This window comes from Hippopotamus amphibius, chromosome 6 (genome assembly GCF_030028045.1).
Source record: "Hippopotamus amphibius kiboko isolate mHipAmp2 chromosome 6, mHipAmp2.hap2, whole genome shotgun sequence".
Lineage (NCBI taxonomy): Eukaryota > Metazoa > Chordata > Mammalia > Artiodactyla > Hippopotamidae > Hippopotamus > Hippopotamus amphibius.
In genome coordinates, this window is record NC_080191.1 from 103,018,427 (window position 1) to 103,039,208 (window position 20,782).

At 36.4% G+C, this 20,782-nt stretch overlaps 1 protein-coding gene across 11 annotated transcripts in view; it reads right to left on the reverse strand.

The window, feature by feature from the left end:
• The window catches only part of ANKRD28 (ankyrin repeat domain 28), a 172,074-nt gene that overhangs the window by 92,278 nt on the left and 59,014 nt on the right, over positions 1 to 20,782 (reverse strand). For 2 of the 11 annotated variants that reach the window (XM_057737940.1, XM_057737951.1), the window contains exons 2-3: positions 15,214 to 16,599; positions 14,001 to 14,084 (exon numbers count right to left, since the gene is read on the reverse strand). The exons of 2 other annotated variants lie outside the window; for them this stretch is intronic. In XM_057737940.1, the coding sequence (XP_057593923.1) occupies positions 14,001 to 14,084; positions 15,214 to 15,330 (201 nt within the window). In that variant the 5' untranslated portion in view covers positions 15,331 to 16,599. Of the gene's footprint in view, positions 1 to 14,000; positions 14,085 to 15,213; positions 16,736 to 18,522; positions 18,650 to 20,782 lie in introns of those variants that run through there. 7 more of the 11 variants (XM_057737943.1, XM_057737939.1, XM_057737941.1 and 4 more) reach the window with 7 other exon arrangements.

Genomic DNA, 20,782 nt, shown 5'->3' on the forward strand with positions numbered 1-20,782 from the left:
TATTCAAATCATTGATTCCCTAGAAAAACTACTGAGGGAAAAAAAAATGATACATTATTCGTTTAAAATATTTATGTAATTTACATGTTTTCCTCAACAAGTAATTATACTAAGATATGAAAAAAATCTCGAGTTTATCACTGTACATGAAAATTGTACATTTAGTAATTAATCAACCCAATTAAATCACTTACTTTCACAGTAGATAATCTAAAATTACGATCTGAAATATTTTATATTTCATTTGTGAACACATGATTTGGGATGGGACAGGACAAGAAGTTTGCTTTCCCAAACCTGACTATGGCTATCCCAGGCACTTTGGTTTACATAAGATGGCCAGCGCACTGGTGATTTAGACTTGCTCATATTGCCACTGTTTCGGCCGCATGATCTGAATGAAAACAAAACCCCATGTTATCAAACAACTACATACACTTGGCTTTATTAAGCAGTTTTTAACACAATGACATCCCTGAATCCCCTCTTCACCTGCAACGTTTCCATTACTTCCTGTGTTGCTTTTGTGCCATGCTTAGCAATCCTGCAAATTTTACTTCTATTTACTGATTATGATGTAGACTTGTAATACAACAGGAAAGCTGCTTTCAAAGTTGTCAGGGAAACGCAAATGCTAAAACTTTATTAAATGCCTTCCCTAAGAACCAACTTTGGTTTTGAGCATTGAGGGAAGATGGGATTCAGTCCCCTTGGCAGAGAATAGGGTGGAACACGTCCACCTCTAGCTATCCCTTTAAGATCAGTGCTCTGACAGACCATCAGCAGAATGGTGCAGATGATAAAGTTATCAGTTCACAAGAGGCTTTGGTTGCCTCCATTTCAAGTGCACATGTTTTTATGTTTTTTGTTTTGCCTTCCTATGTCAAAGTGATTTGAATTGTCTAAACAAGTACTGATGGGAATGCAAGGCAAAATGACTGTGGAAAGAAGCCTGTTTAGCTTAACTGCACTTGGACAACTGACAGTAGACTGCTCCCACCCACCAAAACCAAAACCAACACACCCCAGACACAAGCAAAAAAAAAACACCTACAAACAATACAGCCAAACACTTTAGATGACAAACTTGCTCAAGTCAGAGACTATATCTTGTTTTTATTCATTAATTTCTAACACTTTTTAAATGGCTACTACTTACAGTTGGCCCTCTGTAATCCGTGGAACAAAAATACTTGGAAAAAAAAATTCCAGAAAGTTCCAAAGATCAAAATTTGAATTTGTCTCAGGCCAGCAACTATTTATATAGCATTTACATTGTATTTACAACTATTTACATAGTATTTACACTGCATTAGATATTATAAGTCATCTAGAGATGATTTAAAGTACACAGGAGGGGACTTCCTGGTGGCGTAGTGGTTAAGAATCCGCCTGCCAATGCAGGGGACAGAGGTTTGATCCCTGCTCCAGGAAGATCCCACATGCCGCAGCATAACTATTGAGGCTGTGCTCTAGAGCCCGTGAGCCACAACCACTGAGCCTGCGTGTTGCAATTACTAAAGCCTGCACACCTAGAGCCTGTGCTCCGCAACAAGAAGCCGCCACAATGAGGAGCCCGTGCACCACAATGAAGAGTAGTCCCCACTTGTCGCAACTAGAGAAAGCCCATGTCCAGCACCTAATGCAGTCAATTAATTAATTAATTTAAAAAAATAATGTTTATGGGAGGGTGTGCATGAATTATACAAACGGCAAATACTAAAATGTTTTATATGACAGTCTTGTTGAGCATCCACAGATTCTGGTTGCCTGGTAGAGGAGACTGGGCGGGGGGAGGGGGGGAAGGGGCGGCGGGCAGCGGGCGGTGGGGGAGATGTCCTGGAATCAATTCTCCACAGATACTGAGGGATGACTATACTGGGTATAAATACAGAGAACTCAAACAAGGTCTCTATCTCCAGAGAGTTACTGAACATGACACAACTAAATTAATATGAGTCTTACAAAGGAGAAGTTCAGAGTGCTATGGCCATCTATTAGGCTGACATAATACCTGGAGGACCAGGAAAGGTATTCCAGAAAAAGAGATACTTAAGTCTTGTATTAGTTTTCTTTTTTTTGTTTTTTTTTTGTTTTTTTTTGTTTTTTTGGCACACGGGCTTACTTGCTCCGCGGCATGTGGGATCTTCCTGGAGCTGGGATCGAACCCGTGACCTCTGCATTGGTAGGCGGATTCTTAACCACTGCGCCACCTAGGAAGCCCCTTGTATTAGTTTTCTATTGCTGCGTAAGTACAGCAGCTTAAAGCAATAGTCATTTATTAGTTCACAGGTCTGTAGGGCAGAAGTCCAAGTACAATGTTGGCTGGGTTCTCTGCTCAGGGTTGCTCATAAAGCAGAAACCAGGGTGTCAATGGGTTGTTTTCTCAAAAGGAGGCCTAAGGAAGAATTAACTTCTAGGCTCAATGAGGCAAAATCTGGTTTCTCGTGGTCATGAGACTGAAGTTCCCAATTTCCTTTCCTGACTCTCAGCCAGAAGCTTCCCTCTGCTCCCACAGATAGTCTTTGGCATGTGGCCCCCACCATCTTCAAGGTCAGCAACAGAGAATCTGCCTCATATCACATTCCTTACTCCCTTTGTTTCTGACTCTAGATCCAGAGTTAAAGAGTTCATGTCACTAGGTCAGGCCCACCCAGCTAATCTCACTTTGCTAAAGTGCACTGTGTCAGATGTCATAAACTCATCACAGGAGTGCCATCCTATCCTGTTCACAGTACAGGAGGTTATACAGGGTATGTACACCAGGGAACAAGAACTTTGTGGGCCATCGCAGAGTTCTGCCTGCCATAAGCTGCGACCTGCAGAATGAACGGAAATTCAAGACAAGGCACAGGGAGTTGGAGACAATGTGGGCACAACGGATATCCTGAGCTGGGAAAGCATGAACAACAGGGGGAAAATATGCATGACTGGTCTCCCCAGCACCAGCACAGGAAATGGCACATATTCGTCAAGGGAATGAACCAACATGCCAAATTATATCAAATTAGGCTAGCAAGTATTTACTAAGGGCTTATATACTCATGGCTACAAGAGAAAAGCTAAGAAATCTGTTAGTAAGCCACTGGGTAGAAATGAGGGGTGACAAGCCAGGGTAGACAACATGGACAGAAAGCTGAACTGGACATTAAGAAGACCAGGATCTTAAGCTATTTCTGCTAAATGGAAGTGACCAAATCAAATAAACTCCAGTGGCCTTAGTTTTGCCTCATCTATAACAGATGATGTAACTACTAGATCTCCAAAATCCCTTTCCAGTGCTATCTATCCTACACACTAGAAGGCATGATTCTTGCCCTGAGGGAAATTCTATTCAGGAAGTTTTGAATTTAGTACTGTCATGTTGTAATCTAGACATTGCTCTATCAGTAGTAATATTAAAAAGACAAGTCCAGAGGCTTCCCTGGTGGTGCAGTGCTTAAGAATCTGCCTGCCAATGCAGGGGACACGGGTTCGATCCCTGGACCGGGAAGATTCCACACGCCTTGGAGCAACTAAGCCTGTGTGCCACAACTATTGAGTCCACGTGCCACAACTACTGAAGCCCGGGCACCTAGAGCCCGAGTTCCACAAGAGAAGCCACTGCAATGAGAAGTCCGCACACCACAACGAAGAGTAGTCCCTGTTTACTGCAACCAGAGAAAGCCCGTGTGCAGCAACAAAGACCCAACGCAGCCAATAAATAAATAAATAAATAAATTTATTAAAAAAAAAAAAAAAGACAAGTTCAGAGCATCCTATTCTAAATACTGAATTTACTTTCCTATAAATTCAGCAGTAATCAGATACTCCCAGGCTAAGGCTTACTTGCTTTTCATAAAAAAACACCGAAATTACATATCAATATCAGGTCTTATAAGAGTAAGAGGGAGCAGAGGTGATGCCATCTATGATTGGACACTTTTGTTTTTGGGTTTTTTTTTGGGGGGGGGGGTGGCGCTACACCTCGCAGCATGTTGGATCTTAGTTCCCTGACCAGAGGAACTCAGACCCCTGCAGTGGAAGCACAGATTCTTAACCACTGGACTGCCAGAGAAGTCCCTGATTGGGCAATTTTAATCATCAAATGCAACACAATTGTTTCAAAAACTAATGTACAGAATTTCTTTTTCAAAAATATTGCTGAACTATAATAGAAAACTGCCATTTCACAAAATATGTAAAGTGTAAGTGTGAAAACATTCAGTGGAATGTCAGTCAGCTATTTCAATCAATAAAATGCTTCTAAATGGTTTTTACAGAGCTATGTATATTTTTAATAGGCATATTTCCCTGAGTTGAAGAGACAGAGCTGACAGTCTGGGGAGAAAACCAGGGTTAGAATTCTCAGGACACAGTAAGAGAGAGGAGAGTATGGTACAAGGAGAGAATCCCAAAGACCTGCAGAATATCCCCTCGTGTATTCTGCTAAGTACTGAGCAGCACGTGTGTAAGAATACCACTGGAGACTCATGGAAAGAACCACCCAAAATATTTAAAGCAGTGTTTCTCATCCTTTTTTTCCCTTATCACCTGACCCAAGAGCCTTTTTAGATTTTTTTTTCCTAATTGCCCCATGAAATTTTAGTATCACTGTAAATCTAATTTATACCCTTTGGCCCTTTGGAGGGCCACAAATCACTGTACTATGTAAGATTTTTCACACACACACACACACACACACACACACACACACACACACTCATCCCAACAAAAAGCACAATTTCTGCCAAGTCAGAGGTAATATCAACAGCAATGCAAATGCACGCATTAGATGAAACAGTGCCCGGTTCACACACAGGGAACAGTGTCCTGTTCCTACCAGCCAGGCTAGGAAAACTCATCACTCCCAGAGCTTTGGGTAAGGTACTCAGGAGAAATTATCTCAGGAGTGGAGAATAATTAGCCTATTTTGAAATTAAATAACATTTAATCTCAGGAACTAAATTTATAAAATATGGATAAATCTGCAAAAGATGTAAAAGCGGAATTACAAAATTTGCTGAGGGAAATTAAAAATGATCGAAATAAACAGAGAAATACAACTTGCTCACAGGTGAGGAAACTCAATATTGCTAAAATGTTAATTTTTGCCAAGTTGATCTACAGATCAACACAATCCCAATTTCCTTTTCCCCCAAGAAATTGATAAGCTGATTCTAAAATTCACATCAAATGCAAAGGACCTAGAATAGCCAAAACAATTTTGAAAAAGAGAAAGGCTGGTGATTTCAAGACTTATACAACTATAGTATCGTAACAGTATGGTATTGGCATTAAGCTACACAAATACATCAGTGGAATATAATACAGTCCATAAATAGATCCACACATATATGGACACCTGACTTTTGATAAAAACGCAAAGGCAAATTCAGTGAAGAAAGTACAGTCTTTCCAACAATTTTTTTTTTGACCGCGCCTTGCAGGATCTCAGTTCCCCAACAAGGGACTGAACCCAGGTCATGGCAGGGAAAGCCTAGAATCCTAACCACTGGGCCATCAGGGAACTCCCCTGTTCAACAACTATTTTAACAGCTGGATATATCCATATATAAAAAACTTTGACATACACCTTGTATCACATGCAATTATTAACTCAAAATAGACTGTAGATCTAAATGTAAAATTTAAAACTATAAATTTCTAGAAGATATGAGAAAATCTATGTGACACAGAGATTTCTTTTTAGACACATGACCAAAACAGAAATCCATAAACGAATAAACTGATAAATGTGACATAATCAAATTTTTAAACTTCTGCTCTCCAAAAACACTTGTAAGTGTGAAAATAAAGCCACACATTGAGAACTTGTGTCCAGAACATACAGAGTTCTCAAAATTCAAGAGTAAGAAAAACTATCCAATAACAACAACAAAAAACTAGCAAAAACATTTGAAAAGACATTTCATGAAGGATATAAGGATTGCCAAGGAGCAATGAAAAGATGCTCAACATCATCAGTTATCTCAGAAATGCAAATTAAAGGCACAGTGAGATACTCATTAGAATATTTAAGATTAGAAAAGCCTAATCATCAAACATTGGCAGAATGTGGAAAAATCTGGAATTCTCATATCCTGTTGGTGGGAATGTATAATGGCATAACCAGTTTGGAAACAGTTGGCAGTTTCTTAAAAAGTTAAACGTACATCTACCATATGGTCCGACCATCCCGTCACTAGATATTTACCCAAGAGAAAGGAAAGCATATGTTCATACAAAGACTTGTAGACATACCTTCATAGCAGCTTTATTTGTAATAGATGAAAAAGAAACACAGCTCAAACTCTATCCACAGGTGAGTGGATAAACAACTGTGTACATAGATCAACTGAATACTTTCCAGCAACAGAAAATAATGAACTGTTAACACATGCCTCAACATGGACGAATATCAAAATAATTCTGCTGAGTGAAAAGAGCTAGACAAAAAGAGGACATGTCGTATAAAACTCTGGAAAATTCAAATTAATCTATAGTGACACAGAGCAGATCAGAGGTCATGGGCAAATGGGAATCCTTTGGGAATGATGGGAATGTTAACTATCTTGATTGTGGTGATGGTTTCACAGGCATATACCCATATCAAAACTTATGAAATTGTACACTTTAAATATATGCAATTTATTGCATGTCAATTACAACTCAATAAAACAAATAAAAATAGGCTGAGGTGCTAGATGAGACTTATCAGACCAATTAGTAATTTCAGCTCAGTCTGAAATTTAGGACACAAGCTATGACATTTTTGCTATGCTATGTAACTATCATTTATATAAACTGGTGGTGAGTAAATAACATGTCCACTAAAACTGCTTCAAATAAAGAACTCAGAAGACATTTAGTCTATTTGGGAAGCTGGTAATACGTTTAAAATAATTCATAATAAATCCCAACATTCTAAAAGTTTTGCTTGCGTGTTCTCCCCTTCTGAGTTGGCCTACACTCTGTCAATCTCCCTAAATAAACTTTTTACTTTAAAAAAGATAGAAATTTAATAAAAGTTTTGCTTGCCCACCAGAATGTTTAATTGGTGAATTTATCCCATTTATTACCAATTAGCAAGACTAAAAATAACCCAAATGCCCTCCAAGAGGGGGACTGGTTAAATAAATTGTTATAAACACATAAGTATAGAACTGTGTGACTATATAGCGTAAGTAAGCTCTCTCTAGACTGGTATGGACTGATTCCCCAAATATACTGGGAATGAAAAAAAGGAAAATGAAGAAACATATATGCTAAATAAAAATCAATGAATGGAATACAAAGATAAATCAGCATCACTTTCTAGCTTCAAAAACAGTTGGCTTCATTGGACAAAACCTCCTTTGTTCCAGGACCACCATTAACAGCCATTTAGTCACAATGACATGGAACATATGCTCATTTATGGATCTTGGAAGAAACCTGAACACCGATGAAGAAAATTTTAAAATCTGAGGCTGAAATCTAGAAACACTGGCAAGAACAGAGGAGACGTACAGTTTCTGGGGATGGAGAAACTACAGGGCAACCCTCTCCAGGGCGGAAGCCAAGCTGGTTCTTCTCTCTTCACCCCCTCCCTGTCTCTCTCCACACTCCGTGGGAGCCAGCTGGGAACTGGGTAGTGCACTTAAGATGGGGCTGGGGGTTTGTGGGCTCCAATGCTAATTACTGTGAGTAGCTACAGAAGACTATGTACACACATACAGTTTTGGGACAGAGAGTGCACATAAACTCAAGTAACTGAGCGAGGAGGTTTCCAAGAACCTCTTCAGGAACATCAACAGCTTGGTATACTGACAGACAGCAGAAGTGACATGTGGTCACAAGAAAGATTTATTAAGATTAGAGCTCTTCTTGCTAATTCTCAGAAAAGACTAGAGAACACTGTGAAGAATGAGGGTGGGTGGAATTCAGGCAACCCGTGTAAACTTATGGTTTACTACTTTGTGTAAACTGCCAACAATCCTATTACAATAATAATGAAAATGAATGATCTGCTTGTCTGATGTACATACACAAGTATATGTACATATATACATATATATTTGCCGAACACGCTGTCTGACATAGTAAAAGCAACATCATTTCAATGATCCCAGAAAGTATTTTTGAAGGCTTAAAAGATGTTAATAATTTTGAAGACTACTTTGGCAAAGTTCCAAAATATTTTAAATAAAAAAGTACATCTAATCAACATTGTGAAAATGACTATACTACCCAAAGCAATTTATAGATTCAATGCAATCCCTATATATATACCAATGGCATTTTTCACAGAACTAGAACAAGAAATTTTACGATTTCTATGGGAACGCAAAAGATCCCGAATAGCCAAAGCAATCTTGAGAAGGAAAGACAGAGTTGGTAGAATCAGGCTTCCTGACTTCAGGCTATACTACAAGGCTACAGTGATCAAGACAGTATGGTACTGGCACAAACACAGAAATATACATCAATGGAACAGGATAGAAAGCCCAGAGATAAACTATGGTCAACTAATCTATGACAAAGGAGCCAAGGATATACAATGGAGAAAAGGCAGCCTCTTCAATAAGTGGTGCTGGGAAAACTGGACAGCTACATGTAAAAGAATGAAATTAGAACACTCCCTAACACCATACACAAAAAGAAACTCCAAATGGATTAAAGACCTAAATGTAAGGCCAGACACTATAGAACTCCTAGAGGAAAACACAGGAAGAACACTCCTCAACATAAATCACAGCAAGATCTTTTTTGATCCATCCCCTAGAGTAATGGAAATAAAAACAAAAATAAACAAATGGGACCTAATGAAACTTCAAAGCTTCTGCAGAGCAAAGGAAACTATAAGCAAGACTAAAAGACAACCCTCAGAATGGGAGAAAATATTTGCAAACGAATCAACAGACAAAGGATTAATCTCCAAAATCTATAAACAGTTCATCCAGGTCAATATCAAAAAACAAACAACCCAATCAAAAAATGGGCAGAAGATCTAAATAGGCATTTCTCCAAAGAAGACATATGGATGGCCAAGAGGCACATGAAAAGCTGCTCAACACCACTAATTATTAGAGAAATGCAAATCAAAACTCCAATGAGGTATCACCTCACACTGGTCAGAATGGGCATCATCAGAAAATCTATAAATAGTAAATGCTGGAGAGGGTGTGGAGAAAAGGGAACCCTCTTGCACTGTTGGTGGGAATGTAAAATGATACAGCCACTAGGGAGAACAGTATGGAGGTTCCTTGAAGAACTAAAAATAGAGTTACCATATGACCCAGCAATCCCACTGCTGGGCATATACCCAGAGAACACCATAATTCAGAAAGACACATGCACTCCAGTGTTCACTGCAGCACTATTTACAATAGCCAGGTCATGGAAGCACCCTAAATGTCCATCAACAGATGAATGGATAAAGAAGATGTGGTACATACATACAATGGAATATTACTCAGCTGCAAAAAGCAATGAAACTGGGACATTTGTAGAGACACGGATGGACCTAGAGACTATCATACAGAGTGAAGTGAGTCAGAAAGAGAAAAACAAATACTGCATATTAACACATATATGCAGAATATAGAAAAATGGTAGAAATCAACTGGTTTGCAAGGCAGTAATAGAGACACAATTGTAGAGAACAAACATATGAATACCAAGTGGGGAATGGGGGGGTGGGGATGAATTGGGAGATTGGGATTGCCATATATACACTACTAACAAGAAAAAAAATACCAAATTGTACACTCTAAATATATGCAGTTTATTGTCTGTTAACTGTATTTCAATAAAAGTTCTTTAAAAAAAATACATCTAAATTCAGAAACCAATATGCAAAATACACAAGAAAGCATTTTTCAAAATTATCAAGTTTATATGATACAGGCAAGATCTACTGACTAGCTCTTCATCAACTCTTTTAAGTTTAAAAAGGGTCATAGTTACAGAAGTCATAATCTAAGACTCCCTCTGTTTTAAACACTGAAAACAGTGTTGACTGGATTATAATTACCTCTAGTTTGACACTACTTTGAAGGACATTTTTATCCAGCCAAAAAATACAGCACTAAGGGAGGCTTGTTTGTTCTCTCATTTGCAATGCTAAAATTTAACAGCACTTGACTATGAAAATTAGGATCATATCTGTATTACAGTTTAAAAGGTAGGAGTCCATAGAATGTGGATAAAACTTTTAGGGGAAAAAATCCATTTTTTAACAATTATTGCTTTATGGCACTATTTGGCAAAAAGTAAAAATATTTCTCTCCAATTTATTTTTTTATGTCCCCAGTTTCTGTCAAATCTACATAGGTTCAAATTCCTGTTCTGCTATACATTTTCTGAGTTTTAGTTTCATCACCTATTGGTGGGATGGAAATGTTAACCTACATACTTTACAAGATTGTTGTGAGTTAAAGCAAGTACCATAAAAAGGTTTAGGCACCGCACTGTCTCTGAAATAAAGTCTATAATTAACACCAATTTCTATCACTGTGGATTGAGAAAAACAATTTCTGCTTGTAGAAAATTTTCTTCTGAAGTCATAGCTTTCCTCTGAAATGTGTTATTAATATTTCAAAATAAATTATTCAGGCTCCACGACGTGGCATTAAGTTCTGGTAAATCCTAGGGAAAGGCACTTTTATTATTACTTTGGCCACATAAATCTGAAAATACAAATGAAACCTTCTGGGCAAAAGCAGATCATTCAAGGTCACTTGCAATTTTTAGAGCATCCCAAATCTGACGTGTGAAAAAAACATGAAGGTCATTAATATAATCCCACACACGGCACAACAAAATAAAAGTGTGTCCTAATAAGTGACGTGAATTTGCTCATGTAGCACAGGTAATAATGGTAAGAAGACATAAGCACTTAGGTCTTTCAACTTATATTTCAATTGTTCTTTACATTACGTATACCAATCGTCTTTAAATTGTTTTGACCATGTCACCTGTTTGGTTTACAGTGCTTCTTCCACATCCAACTGACTTACCTTTCTAAAAGTTTGCTATTTCAACTGTTTTTAGGCAATCAAAAATCTTCTACTAGGTTCTCTCTCCAAACAACTATTTCCCTTTTATTCCTTCCTGAAAATGCTGATTTTCTCCAGATAAGAAGTGCAATATAATCACTGATGGTAAGCCTCTATTCTCACCCCAGGGGATGAACCAGGTGATGAACAATGACTGATCTAAGCAAAAAGCTAATCCCATTCTACCTCTGCTGGTGGATTGGTTTACAGTGGGCTTGTAACTGAGCAAACTCAGGGGGAGTTTTATGGGCATTCTGGAAAATATCTTTTCGCTTGATTAAAAAAGAAAAAAAGAAAATGCACAGGGAGAGTTTCCTTTCCACTTTCTCTGGTTATTTGTCTTGAGTGCAGGATGCAGCCGTCACCTCTTTACCAGGAGAAGAAAGCCAAGAGTCTCACAGAGATGCTCACCCAGAGACACTCACCCAGAGCTACGACATTACTGTTTTAACCAACTCCCAATCATCTTGTTCTAGATTAAATTACTACATAAGCAAAAAACCTATGTTTACTCAGGAAGTCAACTACTTGTGGCCCAAAGCCTCGAAATATTAAACTCCAGTATTTTCTAGTGAAATCACCTCAGCTAGCTTCTATTCCTTCTCAGACCAAATAATATGAATGTGTAATATTTTATAATAGTTTTTAAAAAATCAACTAGGTGTGTTACTAAGAAAGATGCTATTTAGTGGTCCACAGTATTTACAACTTCAGGATATGACTCAAGAAGCTAACCTAAAATAATTACCAATGTTTACTTAACAGTATAGAAACAAATCTGAGCTCTTATATACCCACTCTAAATTTTTATAAAAATAACTTCAAAAATGTAAATTTCAAAAAAAAAGTCAGATGTTATTCTCAAATACTCATTTAAATAAATCTATTTTACAAAAACACCACTGTTGCACTGACATAAAACTTAAAAAAATATTTTATTACCTATCAATAGTGAGTGGGTTTTACATTACAAATCTGCTTTATTACACACACCTGTACACACAAACATACATACTCACCCCTTAAAACCTTATGATTCCTCAGCATAGAAGACAAAGAAAAAAAAAAAAAAGCCATCTTAAATTAGAAGAATGGCCAAACACAACAAATCTGATAATTATGACTATTTTCTCAACTACGAAGAATTACAATAGAAAGGCAACTGTAAAAAAACTTGTCAAAAACCCATGAATCACTGAAGACAAAGTCACTCTCAAGAAGGGTCTACTGACTTATAGTACCAACCAAGCTTTTAGTTCAGAGCAAGAGAACAAGCAAGGAGATGTTAAGAAATGATGCTTTAAATGTTTTAAAAGTAAGCAAAGAAAGGAGTCTATAAGGAGAAAAGCAGAAGTTAAAAGTCATAAAAGTTAGGGGGTCACACACTAGTTACAGATATGCAATAGCTCCCAAGGACATCACAGCAGAATAAACTGATGCTCAAAAATGATTTTTTGAGCATAAAACTTAAAAAACTTAAGATAATTTGATTATTATAGCAGAAAAGCAGTTGGCTATGAGACTTTGTAATGATGGAGAAATTAACTATGGTAAGTAGGATTATAGTCCAAACTTTCTCGCCAAGATGAGAGATTTGTTAGTTCTATTTAAAACAAACAAAAAATACTAGAGTTAAACAGAACAGAAAGCCTTTTTCTCCTTTTCCTAAGTCGATGCCCTTATAGTTATTTTCTGTCTTAAGAAAAGTAGACTCTCCAGAACAATTAGGTAAAGTGACCAGCACTCTATTTAAAATAAATCCTGAACTAGGTGTATGTTTCCAATAAATATAAACTTAAATGCAATTCACTCAGGAATGGTTAGGCAAAAAAAAATGTAATGATAGCATTTTGATTACATTTTAGAATGTTAGGACAAACCATTTTAGCTAAAGATTCAAATCTATTCAGTTAATTCAAGCTTTAAAAATAAGATAAATACCTCTTACATCTACTTAACGTCAAGTGGTCACAACAGTGCTGCCCAAAAGCATGGGGGAAACACGAGAGTTGGAGATGAGCTGGCAGAGCACAGCTTTCTTAGAACCGGCCAATCAATTCCAGGTCATCTGTTTTGCTGTTGCTATAGGGACCTTATGAATCATGACCTTTCCCCACTCTCCATCATTCAGAGAACTGAATTATGTATGAAAAAAGATACTGAAAATATTCACTTCCAGTAAAAATATATACATTAATAAATTTGATCTTATTATAGTTAATTACATATTTTCAGCCTCAATTTGGTAAATTAAAAAAAGTTTGGCCACTGGAGAAATATATACAGAAGGAAATTATCCACATACCCACTCTTTCTAAAACTGTCCCTCATGTCAGTCCTGAATGTTAAATCCATTGTATCTTTTAGTCTGAAGAATTTTCCAGCGTTATGTCTTTATTTACTGTGAGACCAAAACAGATGAGTCTTTGTGCATAATGTTTACCAGGATTATTTACAGAAAGCAAGTCTGATCTCACAGTCAAGTTAGATATACTATAAATTTAATAAACATATCTCGTTTCAAGTTCATAAAAAAGAACCCTCATCTGAAATGCACACGAGTGTTTAACAGTGAGGTGTCATGATGTCTAATACTTGCTTTCAAATGGGATTCGGCAAAAGAAAGAAAAAAGTATGTGTAGTATAATCTGTGTAAATATGGGAGAGAAAGCAAATGTGGTAAATGTTATCAATGCTGGATATAAATGGAGGTTATATGGGTATTCAAAGTATTTTTTCAACTTTTCTGTGAAAAATTACACAGTACAAAGTTGGGGGAACAAAAAACCCTCCTTGGTCCTAGTTCTCCTGTGTTTTACTCATTACCCTGAATATATACATTCAGTCCCTTCCTGTTTGCTTCAAGACACTTCTACCCTCATTTAAAACAACTGTTACAGAATTGTGTTATGTCTTTTAACAAAAATCATAACTCTAGGAAAGCAGATTTCAAGGCTGGTATCAGTGAAACTGTTTTACCTGAAAGTTAACATCTTCTTTCTTAAATATTAGTGCTCGAACTTCATCAGGATCTCCATTAAATATAGCTTGCACCAGTGATGGCTAAAATACAAGAGAGTAATAAAAAAATTAATCACACCACACGGATGATTCTGAAGCTATTTCCACATAACTTTTAAGTCTAAAAATTTTCTGCCCTATGACAACAATAGTCACTTGGCTTTTGACCCGAACCAAGTTTCATGAAGTCAAATCATATGAAAGTACAAGCCTCCTCCTTGGGAAAAAAAGGCCTAATTAAAAAAAAAAAAATCAATACCATATGACCAAAATTAGGTAGTGTAATAAGCATAATCAGATTTTATATGAGTGGAGACCTTTTGATTATACATATGGTTAAAAGAAAGTCTCTTTCAGATACAAGTGTGACATCTCAACATCTACTTGTGGGACACAACTTGTCAAACAAGCAGTTCCCAGCCCACGTGGAGGCCCATGAAGGAAGGCCTTCTTGAAAAGTTCTGTCTGGGGCACCAAAACAACCTGCATGGATTAGAGTTACAAGTATATAGATAAAAATCCAAAGAGAGAAAATCTGGCAGTTGATAAAAATCACTACTATTCAAAGACCAAAAATTACTGTAAACCTGAATAACATGAAGAGGCAGACACATGCACGTCTAAATATAACAAGTTCTTAATCAACGACACAGCCTCCCTGGTAAGTATCATGTTATACCAGTCAAACAAGAAGTCAATTGACAACAGCATTAAAAAAATAAGATTAAAGATGAAGTCTGATTCTTTTTCATATAACAGCCTTGCATGCAAATACATAAAATTCATGAAAGAAAAGGCTGTGCCTCGGTGTTGCTGGCAGTAGTCAACCTTTCCTAAAACATACAGTTCCTCATTCCTGTTACATCAGTTTTTAAAACCACAAAGTGAAAACAGAAATGTGGTTGCTATAACTACTATCCTCAACTTATTTTTAAGTCTTTTTAAGAATTAAGAGATATAAAGTCTGAAATATTACCTAAACATCTGAAAAAGTGAAAATCAGAAATGTGTGCATTCACACACAAGTAATATTGCATCATATCCACACACTTAGATTGCTTTCATTTGGGTTTTTAATAAAACCAGTGCAAACTACATTTATTCTTAAAAAATAAAATTTACCCTACTAGTTCAGTAGAATACAGTAAACATGCAAACTCTCGTATCTTACCAATACATTTCCCGAAGGTGGAGAACGTAGGGACTTATTTTCCTGTGGCAATTTAGAAATGAATCCCGGAGACTCATCTTCTACCTCCTCCAAAACAACAATACACACTCGACTCATTCGCTCTTTAAAAAAACTGAATTCTAAGCTATGCGATAAAAATCACAGTTGGAAGAGCACAAGTAGTTTTTCCTTCTCTTCTGTACAACACTTAGAATCATTCTCTGAACGGCGCAGCTGGTTTTTTAAAGTTAATAAGTACTATAGGAAAAACTGAAATTTAACATTATAACTACATAACTTATACCTTCCTAAAAAATTCTATTATTTTCTGTTGGGTTACTGTAAAACTTAAATTTCACATCAATATGTCAATAACTAAAAGTGAGTTCAGGACAAACTCATTTAAAAATAATTCTCATCTACTAAAATATTCATATTGCTCTGTTTCACAGAAATTTACTGTCTGGGTGACACCAGCACATGCTGCAGAATAAGATGAGAAACAACTGCTGTGACAGAGAAGATCGCAGCTATACCCACTCTTGCCTGCAAGGTCATATAGTTACCAGCAGCTGGCTTGCTTATAACCAAAAAGAAAAAATAAAATCTCACTATTCTGTTTCCACTTCTAATTTGTCTTCATTTCTTCAGTTTCACTGGTTTAATGCAGATATTATCCAGGAAAAAAATACATCTAGAGCTCAATACAAATTCTCAAAATGTTGCTCAGAGGTTGACAATTCTGTGTTTGAGAAAGAAGAAAAACAACACTCTGCATTAACAGCAAAGCTGCAGTACATTTACATGCGATGAGTCAGGCCACAAGAGACAATACAACTCTTGGTACCAGAATACGGCTTGATTAATCCAGATATTCCATATAAGAGAAGAAACACAGTTAGCTTTATCCCCATCGACAGCACAGGCAAGGCAGAGCATTCATTCTTCCTCCATCAGGCAGGGTCTGGGGCTGCTCCAGCAAAAGGGCACAGGCACTAAGCAGAAACGGTGTTAGCAGAGAATCCTAATGGAACAGGCAGACTGCGAAGGAATTAGAAGGCATTTGAGCTCAAATTACTGCTTCAGGCTTTTCATTTCTAAAAAAGAGAGGGGGAAAAAAACCCCCAGGAGTTTATCATTCCGGTGTTTTCTTTGATCTCCACATGAATACAGCTTCCATTAAAGAGTCTTCATTCAGAGGAAAAAACAGCAGACTGTGCATCTTCTTTGAGCCAACTACTTTATTCAATCATCTGCCTCTGTGCCAATATAGTTTCCTTCCACTGTGAAAACCGCTACAGTTATCCTTTTCAGTCGATTTCAGATGCTTTCCTGTTCCTCAGATGATCTTGCAAAACGCCACTGACACCTCCAAATGAGTAGGTCCTTAAAAAACAGAGAACCTCAGGATCGGCCCCACAGAAGCATTCCAACTGAGCAACAGTCTGAAGAGCAAAGACTGCAGAACCGCAGGATGAAATGCCTAGTAATGCTCACATGTTACACTTACCAGAGAGCTGAGCTACTGCTCAGGATGTAACTTCCTCTAGCAGGAGAAAAAAATAGTGCATTTGGACAGCCTTCACAATTAGAAGGTTCATGCCAGTTCTGTGACTAATCCAGATCAAACTAAAAAACTCTATAACTGAAAAATGAGTGCGCTTTTAACATTTTCCACGAAAAGCCACAAGGAAATCTGGTGTACTGCCTCTGCTGACTAACACTGGGTTTAGCAAGTAAACAATTCCAAACAGCTTAACCACTTTCGTATGTTACAATATAGCAAATGTTTAACCCTATAGTGACAGCTGCAGTGAAAATGTCTGCAGTGAACCCATAAAAGAGAACTAGAGATGAAGAAACATTTTATGAGAACATAAATACCACGAACCTAAGGTTTTCTTCTTATTTTACTAAGACTGTTTTTAATCTACTAGATGTCTGTTATTTTCAAGAATGCAAAAAAGTTTAAACAAAAGAAATTTAAGATTTACTAACAATTTCTAAGTTGTTGAATTTAATCAACCAAATCTTATTTTGAAAAAGAAAAAATAAAGATTTCATATTTTAGAAATTCTAATTGTAAAATTCTATTGATCACTTGAATTTCACACAAGAAATGAAAAAATTCTATCTTCCCATCTGGATATGGAATAAAGCCTTAAAATCTGTTAAATAGCTATGTAAAATTATTGTCTCAAGTCCTTGGAAGTGAATTGTCTACAAGTCAAAAAGGCACAGGGTAACACAAAGCAAAGATTCTTCTCCCTCCCTATAAAATTAATTATCCCAAAGCTACAAATAAATGTCAAAAACAATGAATTTATTGCTGGCTTTTTCTGTTTTTCCCCGCTTCTCTGTTTACTCAAGGATGGGGATATTTCCCCACAGAAAAATTATAAAGAAAATACTATGATTCCTCCTCAATCTTTGTTCTTTCTCGTATCAACCAGCATTCTTATTAATAAACATAATAGTTATTCTTGAACATTAGTGATGTGCTAGGTGTTATACATTCTCAGTTAATATTCACAGTGATCTTGCTACACTGCCATAGTATAGAAAAAAAAAACAGATTTAGAAATTATTATATCCAAAGTTAGGCAAGTTAACAAGGTTGTACCTAACTACAAACACATGCTCTTTCTAATCTACTCTGTTTCCACTGATTGTACCCACACTCTCCTAAGAGCTTTGTAAGCTGTAATACTACACTGTAAACGTAATCCTGAAAGACAAATATTCTATAATGATTGTGAAAATTTTAGGTAACAAAGGAACATCCTATTCACTGCAATAATATTCCCAAACAAGTTATTTTTAAATAGTTTCTTCAGAGCTAGTGTTACCTCACACATTTAAGCCAGATGACTTATCAAAACACTAAAACAAACAAAAACAAAAAACAAAAAAAGAACAATCCAGCATGATATAGATAAATAAGAATGCCAGAATTTAACAAAAACCATTAAGTATCAATTTATGAAAAAACCTGTAACCCTAACATAACTGTACCAAGATAGTATGCTAAAAATTCAGTTATTTTAAAATATGTAAGTGGTTTTAAGCCAAGTTAAAGACATGCAAGTATTTTGACATACAAAAATGATATTAACTATCACCACAAGGCTACATAAAAACTATCAGCTTGATATCTGAGGTATGTGAAAATAAAACCACTACAGCAACAATATCCAATATTCTACTGTCACTGTCAGGGTTCTCTCTCCCCCCTTCCCCAAACAAAATCTCTTTTTATATGGACAATTTTAACTTGTTCTAAAGTATCCAGTGTATAAATTCACCTACTTAGACTTAAGCAGATACATCCTGTTTTCTTGTTCTAGGTCAATTTCCACACTGAGGTTTTTCCCAACCTGAAAGCATGCTCCTTGAAGGCAGGGGCTGTGTTATGCACATAGTTTCCTTCCACTTTCTTCCATCTGTAAATAATTTCATTGAAATAAATTCTATTATGTCACAGGGCTCTGGAATAGAGTGCTGACAGCATATAAAACAAAGATACTGCATGACCGCTAAAACTACCGGCTCAGGATTCAGCCTACATGGAGTTCAAATTCTGATTCCATTATTTATTAGCTGTGTTCTTAGGTCAACTACCTAAATTCGCTGAGTCTAATTTTTTTAGACTTTTAAGAATAATAATCTCCAGAGATTTTTAGCTAGGAGACATACTATAACAGCACAGTGATTGGGAAGATAGGCTTTGCAGCGAAACTAATCTAATTGGGCTTCCGTAACAACCCTGTGTGACCTTGAGCAAGTTATTTAACCTTCTCGTGAATAATTTCAACATCTATTAAAGAGCTGAACAGAATCTATTTTATAGTGTCATTAACAGTGAAGTTTAAAATAAAGATAATATTATTATTACAGATATTTAGCATAGTTGAAAGATATCCCTTGTGAAGACGGAGTAAAAAAAGGGCTACTGACAACCTCCCCCTACTGGTGAGGTGATTCAGACTAGTGTCCAGAGAACCCATTCAGTTGCCAAGTCCCCACCCTTTTCAGGTCTCTAGAGAGACTGCGAGACTTGTCTTTACATTCCAGTAACCAGACTAGCGTTTACTAAGTGTTATTGGGGAAGGGAGCAGTAAACTGTAAGCAAGAAGTAGGACTACAACGTTTTGTATTCCTCCATATTCATTGTATTTTACAGTCTAGGGAAAGAGAAAGGGTAAAAAGTACTGGCCCATGATATATTAAATTATAAAAAATACTGAAATATAAGTTAACAGCACCATACAGCACTGTTTTATATATCCTGCTGAATAAGGCCCCCTAGTTTCAAGGAACTCACATCATAGGACACAGGTAAATAAGTATTTAAGAAATTAATGGGATAAGGAGGGTGGGAGAGAGGCTCAAGAGGGAGGGGATATGGGGATATATGTATAAATACAGCTGATTCACTCTGCTGTACAGCAAAAACTAGCACAACAGTGTAAAGCAATTATATTCCAATAAAGAGCTTAAAAAATAAAAGTGGGTTAAAAAAAAGAAATTAGGAATGGAGAAAGTATTTATGATGAAAAATTACTGACAATAATTGTGCAAACAAATTCACACAACAAGTTTTTTGTTATTGTTGTTTCTTCTTTCAGCTGAACAATAGCAAGAGGATGTGGTTTCTTCTTGAGGCATTTACTTTTTAGGCCAAATTAATTACCTTTTTAATAGGCCAACAATTTCAACCCTGACAACTTCATAATCCTTCCATTCTTTATGCTAAAATGTATCCTATCAAAAGCTTACTCTTACTCTTCACACAGAGTCACTTAACGGAAAAGCTGGTTTAAAACCTCCATTTTACTGATAAAAAAACTCAGCATCCTAAAAGATTATTTTTAGCTTCCCAATTTTGTTACAACAGAATTTCTTTTTTTGACACAAATGATCTTTCCTTTCTGCACAGAGTCAACCCAAAGCTTGTCTATACAAATCTGTGAACCCCAGATTGATTATTACAGAATAAAATATTTTGTTTAGCGTATGCTAAGTGGTTACTCTCCACAAAACTAGTCTCTGAGTACTTAAAAAAATAAAAAGCTGTGGTAAAAGATGGTGAGTTCAAATCATGTTTCAGAAACATTTCTCATCGTTCAAGTGTCCTGAACAACCCTCTTGAGTTAACATGCCTCATCAATCCATATACTTTAGAAAAAGTCTTATGAACAGATTTAAAAATAAATGGGTGCAAGGAAAGGGGTGGAAATCAAGAAACAGCTGCTCTCTAGGCTACTGGTCAGATGTCACTGAGTACAGCCACTGCAAAAATGTCACTTTATGTTTTTAAAATGATGAATTCAAAATCCTTATAAGAGATCAGATTTAATTCTCTATGGTATTTATCAACTAGATTATTTTCTAAATGTTTACCTGATCATACTTCCAAAATGACCATCAATGTTCTTAAGATCTCAAGTGGTTTCACCCTACCAGTAAAATGATAAATAATAAATTGTTACCCTTTCATTATTAAAATAATATTACTAAATACTACATAGTGTTAACACATTAATATATTATTAATGTGATGTGTTAT